At 31.0% G+C, this 18925-nt stretch overlaps 2 protein-coding genes across 5 annotated transcripts in view; one reads left to right on the top strand and one right to left on the bottom strand.

Annotated features, from left to right (window-relative positions):
* Positions 1 to 18925, top strand: part of LOC114326088 (uncharacterized) — a 113122-nt gene that overhangs the window by 70288 nt on the left and 23909 nt on the right. For all 4 annotated transcript variants that reach the window (XM_050662427.1, XM_050662426.1, XM_050662424.1 and 1 more), the window contains 2 exons: positions 9824 to 10026; positions 18287 to 18572. In XM_050662427.1, coding sequence (XP_050518384.1) covers positions 9824 to 10026; positions 18287 to 18572 — 489 coding nt within the window. The remainder of the gene's footprint in view (positions 1 to 9823; positions 10027 to 18286; positions 18573 to 18925) is intronic.
* On the bottom strand, positions 15894 to 18229 carry LOC126892751 (piggyBac transposable element-derived protein 4-like). Its single transcript, XM_050662429.1, has 2 exons — positions 17515 to 18229; positions 15894 to 17453 (listed from the first exon to the last, which is right to left on the bottom strand). The coding sequence occupies exons 1-2, from the start codon at positions 17737 to 17739 to the stop codon at positions 15975 to 15977; spliced, it is 1704 nt and encodes a 567-aa protein (XP_050518386.1). The 5' UTR covers positions 17740 to 18229; the 3' UTR covers positions 15894 to 15974.

Genomic DNA, 18925 nt, shown 5'->3' on the forward strand with positions numbered 1-18925 from the left:
GCCATTTCTACTTCACATTTTAGGATTTCAGGTTCCGTTTCGCCATTTACCTGGACAATGTTATTTCTGTTGTCCTCAAACAATTCTCTTATGTATTCACTCCATCTATTAATTTTCTCTGTTAAATCTATAATAATATTTCCGTCTTTGATCTTAAGCAAACTTATTTGATGTCTTCTTTGGGTTCCTGTAATTTCTTTTACTTTTTTTTGTATATTGAATGTGTCATACTTTCTTTCATAGTGTTCCATTTCTACACATTGTTCTTTAATCCATGATTCTCTGTCCTTCTTTATTCTTGCTTTATGCTCTTATCAACCTATCTGTATTTTTCGGCATTATTCTTCATTTTACGTCTTTCATCCATTAGCTCTAGTATGTCTGGTGTCATCCACACTTTATGTTTCTTTGCAGATTTGGTTAGGCGTTTCTTTCCCATCGTTCTTATTATAGTGTTTATATACTAAGTTTTTCATCTATTTTGTCTGTTCTGCGGATTTGACTTTCTGCTACACTGAGGCTGGTGTTTATTTTTTCTCGCACTATTTGTCGTAGGTGTTCACTTTTAAGCTGGCTTAAGTCTTAACGCTGGTATGATCGTTTTTCTCATTTTCTTTGGTTTAGCTTCTAACACAGATAGATACTACTGGATTATGATCCGAACCGATATCAGTTCCAGGGTAAGTTCTGACTTACTTCTTAGTTAGTTAGTTCTTGACTTCCTTCGAACTTTGTTAATTTACCGACAAACGATAAGAGAGCCCACACCGGTCGTAAATCGAGGGTTCGGTCCGAGCCCAAGGATCGTAAATCACAAATTTTGTGGGAAAGGGCTATTTCTTCCTCTTCGTCGAATAATTAAGTTCAATGTTACTCATCGAAAAGTAATTGTTTCCGCCTGAAATTTTTCACTAAATCAGAAGAAACCTTTTCGTTGAGACAAAAACCAAAGCGGCTAACTTCACTCGCATTCGTCAAAGGTTACTTTTTTTCTCTGGCGCTTTAATAAGGCTTATAGCTTTCTCTGGAATACAATTTGAAAAGTATATAAAACGTTTAGAAAACGTATAGAAAAGTATAGAAAAGTATAGAAAACGTTTGTTTTCTATACTTCCACAAAATGTATTATAACTATGTGACTACAGCTGTTTCGGCAGAGTGTCTTTCTCAAGTGATTTAGTTTACTATGGGTTTGCCTTTTTAAAGTTTTTAACTGAAGAGGTTGAGGAGTGGGGAGCTGTTTGTCTGGAGTTGGTCATTCAGAATTATATCTGTATTTTTCAATTTATTAATTTCCATAGATTCTAATAAAGATAACTTAAGGCCTTTATTTTAAATATGCAGAATTTGAAACTGTTCATTAAAAGAATGATTATGATCTAGAAGGTGAAGTGCGTATGTAGAAGTGTCTTTTTTCCTATTGTTGAAAGCCCTTTTGTGTTCTGCTATCCGTTTGTCAAAGGTTCTGCCAGTTTGACCGATGTAAGGTTTCGGACAGTCACCACAAGTTAGTTTGTAAACACCACTCTGTAGTTGCTTTCTCTTTTGACTCATATTGTTCTTAATATATTTGCTTAAGTTGTTGTTAGTTCTGAAAGCTGGTGTTATTTCTTTCTTTTTTATGTATCTGGCTATTTTTGTTGTTAGCTTGCCAGTATATGTGATAGAGCAGAAGGTATTGAGTTCTTTCTGTGGTGGTGGATGGTACTTCTCTATAACTCAGTACCTTCTGCTATATCACATATATTGGCAAGATAACAACAAAAATAGCCAGATACATAAAAAAGAAAGAAATAACACCAGCTTTCAGAACTAACAACAACTTAAGCAAATATATTAAGAACAATAAGAGCCGAGGAAGAAAACAACTACAGAGTGGCATTTACAAACTAATTTGTGGTGACTGTCCGAAAACTTACATCGGTCAAACTGGCAGAACCTTTGACAAACGGATAGCAGAACACAAAAGGGCTTTCAACAATAGGGAAACAGACACTTCTACATACGCACTTCACCTTCTAGGTCATAATCAATTTTTTAATGAAGAGTTTCAAATTTTGCATATTCAAAATAAAGGCCTTAAGCTATCTTTATTAGAATCTATGGAAATTAATAAATTGAAAACTACAGATATAATTCTGACTGACCAACTCGAGAAAAACAGCTCCCCACTCCTCAACCTCTTCAGTTAAAGACTTTAAAAAGGCAAACTCATAGTAATCTAAATCACTTGAGAAAGGCACTCTGCCGAAACAGCTGTAGTCACATAGTTGTAATAAATTTTGTGGAAGTATAGAAAACAAACGTTTTCAGTGTCTTATTGTTAAATAAAATGAACTTCCATCAATTAATAATATCATTTGTCGCATTTATTAAAAATTATACCCTGCCTGGCCTTTTTTGAGTTCTCTTCATTTATTTTAAAAGAAACATTCAGCCAAACTTCATCTTTATATATTAAGCAAGTTGTGCTAGCAAACATAAATTTAAACATAAAGCAATATATAACTTTTATGAACACCATTCCATCACTTTTTCGCAGTATAGACATCCCACCCCGAACATTTTCGCCATCATAACGAAGTCATAGAGAAACATCAAGAAATTGTGAGATGATTGCGCGTTCTCACGAAGGCCGAGCTTTAGGTCGTTTATGGTTATTTCCTTTCGACTTTGCGGGATGATACGAAATTGCTGACGATTCGAAAGATATATTGCTGGGATTTTAAAAGAAGTGGAGGAATTGATGTAGAACGGTAGATTTTGTACTCGAATACAGAGTATCAAAATTTTGTTTCTGTGGAATATACATATGAAAAACAAAAGTATGATACACACTACTCCAAGAAATTAAAGCAGCACCTTAAAAATGGGTCATTTTTTATAATCTCGAATTTCCTAAACCTGGTGTCCGTTCAGTGATTTTTTTAATATGTTATAGCCTCATTCTTTAACAATATCGCTGTAATAATATTGTTGCTAGACAGGTAAATTGTCATCGTATACCGGGTGTACCAAACAAAGTGTGATTTTTACGATTTATACAAAAATAGTTGCGGACCGTTTATAAATCAAACTGTCATTTCTTTTTCATGCAGAATTACCCCTTTAAGTTTGCCGTATTTACCCTGTATTGATAAAAAACATGGCTAGTTGTTAAAGTACCTAACTTTTTTAATATCCAAAATAAGCGATTGAATCAAAAATCAAAATGTTAAGAAAATCCGAGGCTATATTTGGGTTTTAATTTCAGTATTTTATAAATGCTAGAATATTCCACTAGACGACGGCGGATCTGTAACAATCGTATATTTTTGGATGTGCGAGGTGGCATTCTGATTTTTGCAGATAAAGTTAGGTGACAACTTCAGTAATAATAATTGACTTATTAGGGGAGTGCAATTAGAACGAAAAGATATAATGTTTCGGAAAAAATCAAACAAGGTTATATTTTTCTAAAACTTTTTTTGTTAGTTTATAAATATGTTAAAGTAAAAAGTTCTACTCACAAATTCCGCCGCTAATTGTTTATTAATTGTTTAAACAATAACAATTGTTTTGTATAAATAATGTTAAGAATATGGGTGAATTCAATATTTTATTTTGATAAAAAATGTTTTTATTGTAGTTTTGATTATGCTGAACCCGAATCTGACATTACAATTTGCAAATTCAAAATGGCGGATTCAAAATGGCGGCTTTTTTCCTAAAAATCCTTAAAAAGTAGTTGTAAAATCCGATTTTTTTTATAAAACGAGTTTGTTTACATATATGTGGATATTTTTGAGAGGTTGCTGAACCTGAATCAAATCTGGATAATTTAAATTATAAAATGGCAGATCCAAAATGGCGGATAACTTAAAAAATAGTTGTAAAATCATAATTTCTTTACAAAATGTATTTATTTCTACATATATTTATTTTTGAGAGCTTTGATAAGCCTAACTTAAATGTTAACATTATAATGGCGGATCCAAGATGCGGATTTAAAAAAAAAACATAAGAAAGAACATTTTTCTAAAACATTTATTCTCTTTATTTTTAACAGGTTGTTGAATCTGAATTAAAGATTAAAAATTTAAATTTCAAAATGGGGGATCTAAAATGGCGGATATTTAAATGAAAAAAAGTAGAATCCAATCAAACAAATATGGAATTTCATTCTTAAAAAAAAAGATAAACAAATAATTTTCACAATGATATTAAAAATTAAAATGTATTAGAAAGAATTTTAACTATTTAGAATGGGAAATAAGCCACAATATTATTAAAAAATGATTTTTATTAACGTTTCGACGCCCAAATCGGGTGCCGTTGTCAAAATACAAAATACTATTAATATAAACAAAAATGTTGTTGCTTAGTAAAAAAATTCTTCTAATAATTTATTTAATTTGACTCATTTATATCGGCAATTCAGATACATATGTATGAGTTAATATAAATATGTATAAAATGAGTCAAATTAAATAAATTATTAGAAGAATTTTTTTTTACTAAGCAACAACATTTTTGTTTATATTAATAGTATTTTGTATTTTGACAACGGCACCCGATTTGGGCGTCGAAACGTTAATAAAAATCATTTTTTAATAATATTGTGGCTTATTTCCCATTCTAAATAGTTAAAATTGTAAAAATGCCACAAGAAAATAGCTTCAGAACAACATTAGAAAGAATATTTAAAAAAAAAACAAATTTTCGATTAGAAGGATATAATTACATATTGAAACATAGTTTTTATTTCCAAATAACTTTTCTTTATAAACATTTTCGATATTGTGAAATATAAAGGTACTTTACTCCTGAGTGAAATTCATATTTTTTGACATACCTCGTACAAAATTAACAAAATTGGATATTTGATGGTTGCATCTTATGCTATATTTGATGCAGAGTATTTTATAAAGAATAACTTTTTTTCGTAAAACTGATATTAAAAAAGTTATCAATAGGTTCCAAGTTACGCAGACATATTGTATAAGAGCTAAAAAAAATTTTTTGTTGAACATTTATTATTGTTGAAGCATATTATTAAATGTATTTTAGGTAATTTTTACAGAAAAAAGTTTTGATGACTCTGTATATACATTTTTTCAGCTGGTAATTTTCGGTTTTTGTATTACATTTTTGTTATCTTTCTTAGTTTTCTCAAAAAGAAATTGTTTATTTCATTTTTAAATTAAAATAATTCAGTGTTTTTTAAAGATTACATCCCAAGCTTTAAAAAAATAACAAAAAAATTTTATTATATTTATTAAAACTTGACTAATACCGTCTTAAAGTGGTGGGAATTCTGTAAAACTACGAAGTTTTCAAAAATTACATTTTTTGAGACATCGTATTATTTGAATTAAATTTTTGAAATTTTTTTTGAATGAAACATCGTTTAGTCAGATGATTGAGAGGTAAGTTGTGCAAATTTGAGAGTTTTATAAGTAAAATTGTATTAGTTACACATTTTTAAATCATTTTTGAACAAAATTCATGTAAGGCTCACTTTTTGCCCACACCGTACTTACGTCTATACATTTTATTTCTTTTTATTACAACCATAAGATAGCCTATTTCATCTTCTTTCATGTCCAATTTGTAATATTTCTTTTGGTCCATCAGTTAAAGAATTACATTAAAAAAACTCAACCGTGCACTTCTTCCAACGCTAGTTTACAGTGCGCCAATGTGTGTGAGAAGGGTGACTTTAGCGTTATAAATAAAAAATTACAGAAGCTAGAAATTTAATTTTAAAAATCTTTATATAAGGTTTTTTTTTGTAAAATTTTCTGAATTTTTCAATGGTCAAGTCAGTTTTTTTCTAAAAATGATATTTTCGGAGTTATTTAAAAAAACATCTAACTTCGCTGTTCATTTGTTTAATAAAAAATGAAGCACCCACTTCTCGAGTAGAACTTTTTAATATGTTGTTTATTAAACATTTCTTAATGAAATTACAAAAAGTTTTATCTTGTTTGATTTTTTCCGAAGTGAAAATCTAAATGCACTCCCCTATATGCTCCTTCTCAAATATGCCCGGAACATTAATAAAAAATTAAAATATTTAAAAATTTCGAAAAACTTCGATTTTTTTCTACTTTCTTTGCTTGTAACTTTAATACGATTCATTTTGGAGCAAAGTCGTAGTGAAATAAAATAAACATAATTGAATTTTGTATGATATACGACTAGTTAAAAAAGTCTTAAATTATTATCCTTTCTGTTAAGTTCTTACTATTACAAAATAAGGGGGCAAAAAAGTCTGTTTTTATTCAAAGCTTTTCAACCACTTAGAACCTTCGTAATTCGCTTAGAAAATCCTTACAACATACTTTAATCGTCCACCAAATTTCATTAAAATCGATCTTATAGATTTTGCATAATAATTTTGAACTCTAAATTTTTTTAAAAAAGTTCAATTTTAAAAAAAATTTCTGAACAAAAAGTAGACCATTTAGAAGTTTGCTAATTTTTCACATATAAAGAGGCTCTCTACCTATCTAATACACTTTACAGAAATAAAATCGGCTTATTTAAGCAGCCTCAGCACTGTTTTAAAGTTATAAACAATTTTTTGGCTTATAAACAAATACAGTGAGGACGTTTGAGTTGGAATAAATTCATTTTCTCGAGAATGGGCTTCTTTGGAGATAAATTCCGAAAGAGGGCGATTTTTATTTTTACATTTTTACAAATTTTTTTGAATTAAATTAATTGAGACAAAAAGAAGAATGTAGGTAATTTATTTACTGCAAAATACATTTTATTGCAGTCAGAAAACAGAAAAAATGTTAATTTGAAAAATAAACATTGATTTTTGCTTAAATTAAATGTTAAAACTGCTAAGAGGCTGGTGGGTGGCAAATATTGAATTAAGCGAAAAACAATAGTTATTTATGAAATCACATTTTTTTTCTGTTTTAGGACAACAGTAAAATTTATTTCGAATTAAATAAATTATATATATTCTTCATTTTGTCTCAATTAACTTAATTAAAAAAAAATTGGGCACCCTGTATAAATAATTATGTTAATGTTTATATTAGGAAATAGAGAATTAAATATCCTTTCGAATGACCTATCACACGACCCCTATTCTAATTTAAAAAAATCATCGATTAGGTCATCACACCCGGATGATGACGTCACTAGTTTGATATATGCCAAAAAATTTATAATTTAAAAAATAAAAATCGACCTGTTTCGGGATCTATCTTCAGAGTTGCCCATTCTCGAGAAAATGAATTTATTCCGACTCAAGCGTTCTCACTGTATTTGTATATAAGCCAAAGAATTGTTTATAACTTTAAAACAGTGCTGAGGCTGCTTAGATAATCCGATTTTAATTACGTGAAGTGTATTGGATAGGTAGAGTGCCTCTTTATATGTAAAAAAATTAGCAAACTTCTAAATGGTTTACTTTTTATTCAGAAAGTTTTTAAAAAATTTGAACTTTTTTAAAAAAATTTATATTGCAAAATTATTATGCAAAATATATTAAGTAGATTTTAATGAAATTTGGTGGACAATTCAACCAAAGTGGTTGAAAAACACTGAATAAAAACAGGCTTATTTTGCTCCCTTATTTTGTATTTATTGCTATTTTACATAAAGGGTAATAATTTAAAACATTTTTAACCAGTCGTATATCATACAAAATTCAATTATATTTATTTTATTTCAATACGACTTTGTCCCAAAATGAATCGTTTTAAAGGTATAAGCAATGAAAGTAGAAAAAAATCGATGTTTTTCGAAATTTTTAAATATTTTAATTTTTTTATTAATGTTCCGAGCCTATTTGAGAAACAGTATATGTCAATTATAATTATTGAAGTTGTGACCTAACTTTATCGGCAAAAATCCGAATGCCACCTCTCACATCCACCTCAAAACAGATCCGCCCTTGTCTACACAGGGTGTGGTGAACTTTGAGAAAAAAACACAGTTTGATCGGTATACCCGGTATACAATCTGTCTTAGGTGTTTGTTCTTCCAGATTGGAACATTAAGGAATTCCGCGCTTTACTTGCTTTTAAGATTTGTTGTCGTACTTCCTCTTCAACATCTCCGTAGCTGGTTATATCTATTCCCAGATATCTAAACCTTGCTTCCTGCTTTATTATTTTCCCATCAATTTCGATTTTACATCGTAGTGGGAATTTAGATGTTGTCATACATTTGGTTTTTTCTGCTGATATTGTATTTCTTGGCTGTTGTATTGAAGATGTGTGTTAATCTTTGGAGATCGTCTTCTGTCTCGGCGGTTATTGCGGCGTCGTCTGCATAACATAATATTTGGATTTCTTTGTTCCCCATTCTGTAACCATGACCTTTACGTGCTGCATCTATTATTTCGTTCATTATTATATTAAAGAGCAGTGGGCTTAATGAGTCACCTTGTCTGACTCCGCTTTGTACTGGTATAAACTGCGTTAATTTTCCATTTATCTTTGCCTGTATTCTATTATGAAAATAGATTTTTTCGATGGTTTGTATAATATTGATTGGTATGTTTCTTCTATAGAGTAAATGTAAGACGTCTTCGACTTGGATGCGATCGAAAGCCTTTGTCAGGTCTATAAAACATAGATATGCTGGTTTATTGTACTCAATGGCCTTTTCTGTGATTTGTCTTAGTACAAATACGGCGTCTACGCAGGATCTTCCGGATCTGAATCCTTGTTGTTCATCTGATAGTTGTTAGTTTATTGATTTTGTTGGTTAGGACTTTTGTGGTTAGCTTAAGTGCGGTGTTCAGTAGATTTATACCTCTATAATTGTTGGGGTCTTCTTTGTCTCCTTTCTTGAACATTGGTATCAATATGCTGTTTCTCCATGTGTCTGGTATCTTGCAGTGCAATATTAGTTTTTGTATAAGTTTTGTCATCTCTAGGGTTATACTTTCTCCTCCGTATTTTAGAAGCTCGTTGGTTATTCCGGCTGGTCCTGGCGACTTTCTGTTTTTGAGTGAATTTATGGCTATCTCTACTTCCTGAAAACTGATCTCTATTTCGTGTCTTAATTCAGGTAGGTTATTGTTTTGATTATTATTTTCTTTTCCTTTAAACAGTTCCGTCAAGTATCTTTCCCATTATTTTGCTGGTAAGTTATTGTATTCCTTCAATTCTGCCATTTCTTTCCGTTGGTTTCTTATGAATCTCCATATTTGTTTTTGTGTTCCGTAGAAGTCGCTTTCCATCCTTTTTGTAAAGTGTTCCCAGTGTTTATTTTTTGTTCTTCTTACCAATTGCTTTGTTTCATTTTGTATTCTTCTATAGGTGTCTCTGGATTCTGGAGTGTTTGATGTTTTATACTTTATGTAGGCCTCTCGCTTTTCTTTACATTTCTCTTTTATTTCTTTTCTGAACCATGGTGTATTGTTGTTTGTTTTGTTCAGTATGACTTTGCGTTTTCCTAGAGCTTCTGTTTCTGCCTCTTCAATGTTTTTTTTTTTAATTTTCTCCCAGCTCGCGTTTATATCTTCGATGTCGTCTATTTGTTTTAGCTATATTCTGTGCTAGCCTCCTTTGGAAAATTTCTCTTGTAGAATCATTCCACAGTGATTCTATATTGAATTTTTCCTCGGTGATTTTCTGTATAAAATATTTTGGTGTTATTTTCATTCTTATTTTTGCTAGGACTAGTTTGTGTTCACTTTCTACGTCTGCCGAGTTTAAAGTTCGAATATCTAGAATCTGCTTTGGGTGGATTTTTCTATTATAAAAGTCAATCATAGATTTGTGCCCCCTGGAGTTTTCAAACTTATATTTATTTAATATTTGTTTAATATATTCCAAACTAACATTATTTTTGATGTGTGTTTTAGCTCTAGAAAGTTGGGAGAAAATAACAATCAACGGAGTGAAACCACAACCTCGCTCAGAAAGTATAGGTGTAGTTATTTCAGAATTACTTCTCAATGGTACTTCCATTAGTTCGATAGAAACCAAATCTATAAGAATTAGGACTAGGACTTGCACATCGGCGGACAGAGGCAATCGACATTCTTCATATCTACCTAATAATAAGGTATGTCACCTTTTTATTAAAAGTTGTGTGTTATGAGTGATTTAAAACCAAATTTGATATACAAGTGAGATTTTGAAAACATCATTTGTTCATTCTTGTAAATAATATGAAAAAACTAATTCATTACAATACAAAATTAAAATTTTTTAATACCTTGATTGCCCTTTAGCCAGACCACTTCAAATATGTTATTATAAACATTCTTAATAGGTACTTCTAGTACCTTTTTATTAAAAGTTGTGTGTTATGAGTGATTTAAAACCAAATTTGATATACAAGTGAGATTTTGAAAACATAGTTTGTTCATTCTTGTAAATAATATGAAAGAACTAATTCATTACAATACAAAAATAAATTTTTTTAATACCTTGATTGCCCTTTAGCCAGACCACTTCAAATATGTTATTATAAACATTCTTAATATGTACTTCTAGAAAGAAAGTGGGTCTGTCTTTATAAAACACAATTATACGGTAAAAGTACTTGTATTTTTTAACTAGTCTAAAATCTCAAAAGCAAATGCGAAGATCCCGATGATACTTATAGCGATACGCTATAATTACTATTTCTGTTAATTTTATTTTCTTAATTTTTAAATATTTTTTCTCAAAATAGAAACAATATTAGTCATTCAAAATTCACATGTAAATACAAACCAGATGTTAATAGGGACATGGTTTTACGAAACTGAATGTATCCTTTACCATCTGTTTTTCGTTTGTGCGGTTTAACAAACTGCACCTCATAAATTAATTACCATATCAGACAATTATGTCAACAACTCACTTAATGCATTGGAAATTGTTTTTTTAAAACTGCAAAAGTATACGCCAGACCTAAATGATTTATTGCTCATCTGGTCAGAGGAAAGAAACACAAACATATTATCGTTTGTGGGTTTCTGTTCAGTCACTACTCAGCATGTGAACGATTCACATACACCGACCGTTCTCACTAACAATCGACCCTTTTCCGAGACCTAAGCGAAACACATTTTTTGTTACCAAAATAAATAAAATATTTACCGTTCGTTTTGTTACATTATTCTTATTGTTTTCAATTAATTCCGTCAACATCACCACCGGAATATACTCAATTGGGTTTTAGAAATGATATGGGAATTAGGTACGCACTTTTTCCGCTAAATATCCTATTAAAAAAATGCCGAGATAAAAAAGATGTATTTGCATGCTTCGCGAACTTCGAAAAGGTATTCGATAAAGTACAGCAAGTAAAATTAATGCAGATGCTAAAAATATAAGAATAGATGGCAAATTTGTTCGTATTTGTACTGGAATCAAACTGTTATTGTAAAAATTTGAGATAACTACTCCGAAGAAATTTTCATACTACGAGGAGTCAGACAAGGTGGTATTTTGTCTCCAACATTGTTCACTGTTTACTCAGATTGTTTAGACAGTTGGTATATAAAAACGCACTTGAGAGACAGCAATATAGAATAAAAAATAACGGGTGACTACTTAAGGGGATGGGTACGTAGTTTCGGCTCCAATGCTATTTAAATGTGATTCATTTTATTTTTAAATCCTGAGAAAACTAATAAATATTTTTGAAAAATTTAAACGCAGAATGAAAGATTACGTTCTTACCGAGAGCAGAAAGTCCCTGAAAACTTCTGTAATGTTTATTTTAATACGTTAGAGGGGTGAAAAACTAAGAGAAAATGTAGTGTGATTTTTAATTTCAAATATCTCGTTAAAAAAACTTTTTGTTTATTATAAGGGACTTTCGGCCCTCGATAATAATTTAGTCTTTCATTCTGCGTTTAAATTTTTAAAAAATATTTATTAGTTTTTTCAGGATTTAAAAAAAATGAACACCATGTCCGTGGTGATATTTTCGAAATCGAAAATTCGCTATCTTTGTCATACAACGCACTGAGTAGAACAGAATATGGTGACAAGACAGTGACAATTTTAAATATTTGACATGGCATCGGGAATATTTTGAGTTGTTGATTAAATAATATTGATAGTGTATTTGATAAATAATTGATGTTTAAGACGTAAACTAAATAAAAAGTTATTTATTGTTTATTATTTATGGAAGATCCAAGCAGAGAATACAGCAGGATATATTCTGTGATCCAAGTATTTTGTTGTAAAGATATTCTAAATTGTAAGCATTCCATAGTAACAATATATTATTAAAAAATCACTTTTCCTCTTTTCTCGGTTGAGTATTAATTTTTGTTGTACAGTATATAAATTATTAAAATCACTGAATACATAGTTAGTGAACAATTTATCATATTAATTAACTGAATTAATGATGCAATTATACAAGTAACAGTTATCCAAGAACATTCAAAAAGCCATCTCTTTAAAGTTAATGATGACATTTTTCAAGTAATGTTTACATATCTATGCCAGTGAGAATTTTACTACACGTAATTGTCCGTGTAAAGACAGAAAACGTAGGGATAGCCGTAAAACATTTGCGCCCATGCCCTTAATGTAATTAGACCACAAACCATACATACTCAAATTAGACACGCGGACGATGCAGAAATTCTGTTAGATAATATTGAAGGTCTCCATATTCTGTTGGATGGTATTCACGAAGTAAGAGAGGAAATGGGCATTAAAACCAAACCAAGAACACGTGAAGAAGAAAGAAAAATAGACGAATCTAATATTAAAATTCGAAATACAGCTTGGTACAGCACAATCAAAATTTTCAGTGCAGTTCTTACCAGAAAAATGGAAACGGTAGGAAAAAAAATGCTAACTAGATAAAAAAAGGTAAAGTCGAAAACAAACCAGCCACTGTAAAGATATAATGAAATGGGGATCTATTTAACATTGTTAAATTTGATAATCTGAATTTTAGTATGTTCTTATCTATACAGGGTGTTTCATTAATAATTGTCCATATCGTAACTGAAGAAACCTTAGCCAAAAATACGAAGATTTAACCCAAAACACTTAAATAAAATATTCTTCCTTGCCGAGATACAGAGTGTTTTATTACAAATGTTCTAAAATGATTTTAGCCCATTGTTAAAGGACCTTTTAATATTTTTTGTTCAAACTTGACACACAGTTTACACATGTTAGGATAGTTTAACTAGTTTTAAAAGATAGTTTTCCGTTGTTACCAGAGGCGTGCCGTAGGGATATATACTTCATTTTCGTCCCCTTTGCCCCTCACAATATACGCCACTATCGTAATAATCATTTCAGCATGTTTTTTTGATTCCTTGTTACTTTCTACATAAATATCATCCTGTTGTCTCATTGCGATAAAGTAAGTAGTTTTCAAGTTATTTGCGTTTAAAGATAATGGATTCCATAAGACTATGTATTTTAAACTACATTCAATAAAATTATATCTGTGGCTTGGTTCTAAAAGGGCCAATGTCAAATTTTTGCTTTTTTGTACAGCTCTCTTTAGAATTTAATATTGACAAAACAAAACAAAAAAAATTGATATTGGTCCTTTTAGCATTAAGCCACATTATGTGGATTGATGTTAAAATGGCCAATGCCAATTTTTTATGTTTTGTTTTGTCAATATTAACCCTCGTAAGGCAGTGCGGGGTGCAGTAGCACCCCAGACCTCGTTTTTCTCACCTATCTTTTTAATAAATTTTTTTGGTTTTTGTCCATTTTTCTATACGCATTCAATTCAATTTTAAACGCATTCCATCCATTACAGCATTTAAAACTCTTTGCGTTTACGGTTTTTTTGAAGTTATACTTCTTTACCGGCGATAGAGGGTAATTTTTTTATATGTTAAAACCTATCAGCCCGGCGCATGCGCATTATAACTTTGTTCTGATTGGATGTTCAAATGACATATCAAAAATTATCCGATATGGCAGCTGTGGTTTGGAGGTAAAGGTAAAGGTAAACAAATGTATAATATATTAGTTTTATTGTTGTGAGGACAGAAACAAAAAAGTTTATAATATTGTAGTGACTTTTAAATAGTTTTTAAAAGCAACAGGTACGTAATAATTGTTAATGTATCATGGGTATAAACCTACCTATTTGATCTGCCAAAATACATAGTATGTAATACTTTTATTTATACAATTTGATTTCCATCAAAATTTCTATCAATATTCACCTAATATATTGTTTTTTTACTCTATGTTTTGTTGTATTTTTTCAATTCTAAATCATTTCAATTCAAAATTAAAATAATTTGATCGATTTTCAAAATATCAAAATATCACAAGTTTAATCCGTTTAGTTAGTCGATCTTCGTAAATAATGACACATAGTGTCCGTGGCTAAGCGGAGAAGGCGAATGAATTCCAATACCAACCGCTCTTATCAGCGCTGGTTCGAGTCCCAATAGAAACTTTCTTTTTTGTTTTTTTTTAATACATTTTATGATTGTAAGTATATTTATTATATAATTGTATTTTCAGAAAATACGTATTTAGTTAAAAAAATTTTCGACAATTAATGTTCAGACATCATTTGTGGCTTGTTTAATGTGTTTGTGTGTGTTTTATTCTTTTATTATTTTAATTTTTGGCACTGTTCTAATAAAAATGTTTGAGAAGTAGTAAGTATAAATTAGTTTAATATTTAAACAAAATATAAATAAAAAGTATATTAATTTCGTTTAAATCATATAATAGAAGTATAACTTTTTACGTGCGTACAAAGTACACACCTATTCTTTTTTTAAATGACTGTAGATTGCTAATGCTGAAAATTTCATATCCTGAATTGGACGTTTCTGATGTTCCACATAGAGCTAACAAAGCTAAGGGGCAAGATCGGTGTTACTTATGTCAGAGAAAAAAGGCCGAAAGTCCCAGCATAACTGTATTATGTAAAAAAAACTTTTGTGTTATCACTCTTTGAAAAATGTATAATAATTTTTTTTAAGAGGAAATGAGTAATTTTTTGTAAAATTTTGTTTCATACTATAATAAATAAGTCCTACTTATCTTTCAAATCAATTTCCCCGACGTTCACATACAAAAAAAGGGTTATACAGTTGGGGTGCAAATGTACCCCGCACCGTTGTTTACGTAAAAATCTAAGCACCGCCTTACGAGGGTTAAATTCTAAAGAAAGCTGTACAAAAAAGCAAACATTTGACATTGGCCCTTTTAGAACCAATCCACAGATATGATGTGTCTAAAATACATAATTTTATTGAATCCATTACACTAATGAAAGCAAATACTACTAAAACGCAAATAACTTGAAAACTACTTACTCTATCGCATTGAGACAAAAAAATGATATTTACGTATAAAGTAACGAATAATAAAAAAATCATGCTGAAATGACTATTATGACACTGGCGTAGATTGTAAGGGGAAAAGGGGCGAAAGGAAGTATACATCCCAACAGCACGCCTCTGATCACAGCGGAAACTATCATTTAACACTAGTTAAAGTATCCTAACATGTGTAAACTGTGTGTCAAGTTTGAACAAAAAATATTAAAAGGTGCTTTAACAATGGGCTAAAATATTTTTAGATCATTTGTAATAAAACACTCTCTATCTCGGTAAGGAAGAATATTTTATTTAAGTGTTTTGGGTTCAACCTTCGTATTTTGTGGTAATGTTTCTCCAGTTACGATATGGACGGTAGGTTAATGAAACACCCTGTATAAGCTTTAACACGTTAACTGCCGGTCCATTCTGGGTAGGCTTTCACCAGGAGCCGCTTACTGTTTTTGATACAAAGACGTTTATTTATTAGTTTCTGGAAAAGTCCGAATAAAGTAAGTATTTTTAAACTAAATGCACATATATACAAGAGGGGTTGGTGGTGAACGCGCCAGAGCGTCAGTGGCGCTCGACTCTAGTATTTGTATACATACGCCGTTCGACGCGCTGGTGCGTTTTGTAAATAATATTGATAAAAATCAGTAGGAACATTTATTTACTAATACAAAACAAAACAAGAAATACAAAATAACATAAATTATAAGTAAATAAAACAACATTAAACTTTGTGGGATATTTGACAGCAATCCAGACAAAATCCAGGGGTATCGGGACAGGCTTTGCATTCGTAAATTGTATCTTTACGAATATTTTGTTGACTGCAAGTTTTACAGCGTTTTCTCATAACTTTTCCCTTTACATCCTTTACCTCTCGTTTTGTTACTGAATGATCTTTTGGAACAAGTTTGGCTTCAGAATTAATAACTTTTAAAAGGGATCTAACGAGTTGTAAACGAAATTCGTAAAGACCAATCTTTTTTCCAGAGTACTTGTTGTATAGTATGTGGGCATTTATAGCCATCATCTGTATAACATGTATAAATATTTTTGTTGGCCATCGTACAGTTTTTCGTTGACTCGGATAATAGGCAAGCATCTGGTCTTGCCGGTCAATACCAGACATATTTTTATTATATCTGATAATAGGCTCTGGTTTTATTACATGTTGACCTCTTCTTGTTGTAACTTCTTGTAAAGTGTTTTGACATTCTGTTGTTATATAGTAAACGTCCCTTTTATCCTTCCATTTGCCAACTAATACCCCTTTTCGGCAACGGGCAATTGTTGCACCTTTAGCAAGTTTTTCTTGCCTTACTTCTGCCGGATTATTTTTACGGTCAATTCTAAGAGTTCCTGTGCAGTAAGTGGAAAATTCAAGTAAATTTTTAGCTAAATCAAAGCTGTTGTAAAAATTGTCCATGTAAACGCAATGGCCTACACTTAGTTTCCCTTCTAAAAGGTGCAAAACCACTTTATTAACATGTCCTTTTCCACCTGAATCGTCAAACATTCCAGAATAAACTAAAAATTTTAAAATTAGACCATTTGGTTCGGTCAACATATACAACTTAATCCCATATTTATGTTTTTTGTTTTTTAAGTATTGTCTAAAATTAAGTCGTCCTCTGTGTAATACCATTGACTCATCTAAGCTCAAATTACGATCAGGATAATAAACTTCTTCCATTCTCTTATTGAAAAAGTTTATCATCGGTCTAATTTTATAAATTCTGTCTTCAGGTACTTGTTCTCCCTCTTCTGGATTATTATTAAAATGCAAACATCGCATTATGACCATAAATCTGTTCCAGCCCATAAAAGTGGAAAAAATTGCATTAGCAAAAAGAGGATCTTTCTTTTTCCAATAATCCTCAATCCTAGGCAACGAAATATGACCCATGTGTAGAACTAATCCTAAAAAGACTAGCAGTTCTTCGGAAGTCAAAATTTTCCAATCGAAAATCCTAGAATGTGTCGCCCCTGCATTAGATAAGAAAATGTGCTCGGCATACCTGTTTGTCTCATCACATACTTGCTGCAAACATTCATCTGTAAGTAGCATCCGAAAAAAGTCAACTGGATTATTATCGGAAACTTCTACTAGTAACTCTTGGTGTTTTAAAAAAGGAAAATTTTTCATACCATCAAAATTTTCTTTCCATTTATCGCTTTCATCAACATCAACGAGTAGATTAGGCTACAATTAAATAATATGTTTTAATAAAAAGTTAATATTTGCATTTAATTTTGTAACATACCGTATCTTCCGTATCCTCAATAAGTGCTGTAGGTAAAGTATTTTCAATTTCATCCTCAGATTCTGGTAAATATTCACTGTCTGAATCAAGAAAGTCACTAAATTCTTCATCGCTTGTTTCTAATAATCTCAAAAGTTCTTCCTCTGTTAATTTTTTTTTCATATCTAATTTTATTTTTTTATTTGAATTTGAGCCACTTTGTAAAATATCGTCAGTGTTATTCATTTTTGCACTTCCGTATGCTTACCCTATGCCATTCAAATATAAAATAACCAAAGGAGATGTAAAAGAACTCAAATAACATTTAGGGGAAACACCGAAATTATCCGGGTATTAGCAAGCTTTACGATTAGCGACTCTAGAAAATAGGGGAAATACCGAAATCTGGGAATGTTTAATTTTTACACGGTTAGTAATCCGATAAATTAATAAGCATTTGCAGAATTATATGTGCTATTACTGATATTTACACTTAATACAAAGCCAACAGATATACACATCCTATCGGGACAAAAAGTCGTAAATCGAAAAACCAAGAACAAAATTAGAGAATTGATACCTCTAGTTACCTGCCTTTAAAATATAAAAAGCCCTGTTGTAGCGCCAGTGAAATAATCCAAGATAATAATCGATGAAAGTCTGAACGCGCGAGAGCGTCGTCGGCACCTAGCTAAAGTCATGTATCGACGCGCCAGCGCGTTATTGGCATTGAACGTGTTAATTTGTAAAAAATCGCAATATCTGATAATGAAACACAAATAATATTTTATAGGTGGCTCCTTGTGAAAAAACCTACGTTTTCCACCCCACCCAAAACAACTACAATGACGGCAGCGACTTGGCACAACAATTTTCAGAGACTAACAGGTCTTCCAGAAGTTTTCTGCAAGAGATACAGAAGCTATCGCAACTGAATATTCCTAGGATAACTAATAAATGTAGCTACACTGTACTCACCGGCTGCGCTGGTGACAGTACCGAGAGCTTGCTCAGGCAGCACGCTAGTCCTCAGACTGAAGTAGAGGTTCTTGATACCGAGATTGCAACACCAAGGAGAGGTAGGTCCTAGAAATAAAATTTTTATGATATAACAACTCTACTAAGTTTCAAATGATGAAAATAGTTCAAATGGATGCAAGTGTTGCAAGTGTGAGTCCATGATGCAAGGAGTTTCGAAAAAAGGTCAATATTCACTTCTTCACAATCAATACACAATTTTGTAGGTTAATTTGACGGTCAACGGGCGACCTATTTCGAGAATTTTGTATTGGGCCTGGTGATGGGACATACATAAATTATAGTAGGTCCCTATTTTACTATCAAATAAACCCAGCCCAATATAGCCCATAAGATTGTGAGTATTGCCCTTTTTCCGTAACTCTTCTCAACTAGGTTTATTAATTTCGTAGGA

The sequence above is a fragment of the Diabrotica virgifera genome, chromosome 9, assembly GCF_917563875.1.
Source record: "Diabrotica virgifera virgifera chromosome 9, PGI_DIABVI_V3a".
Taxonomy (NCBI): Eukaryota; Metazoa; Arthropoda; class Insecta; order Coleoptera; family Chrysomelidae; genus Diabrotica; species Diabrotica virgifera.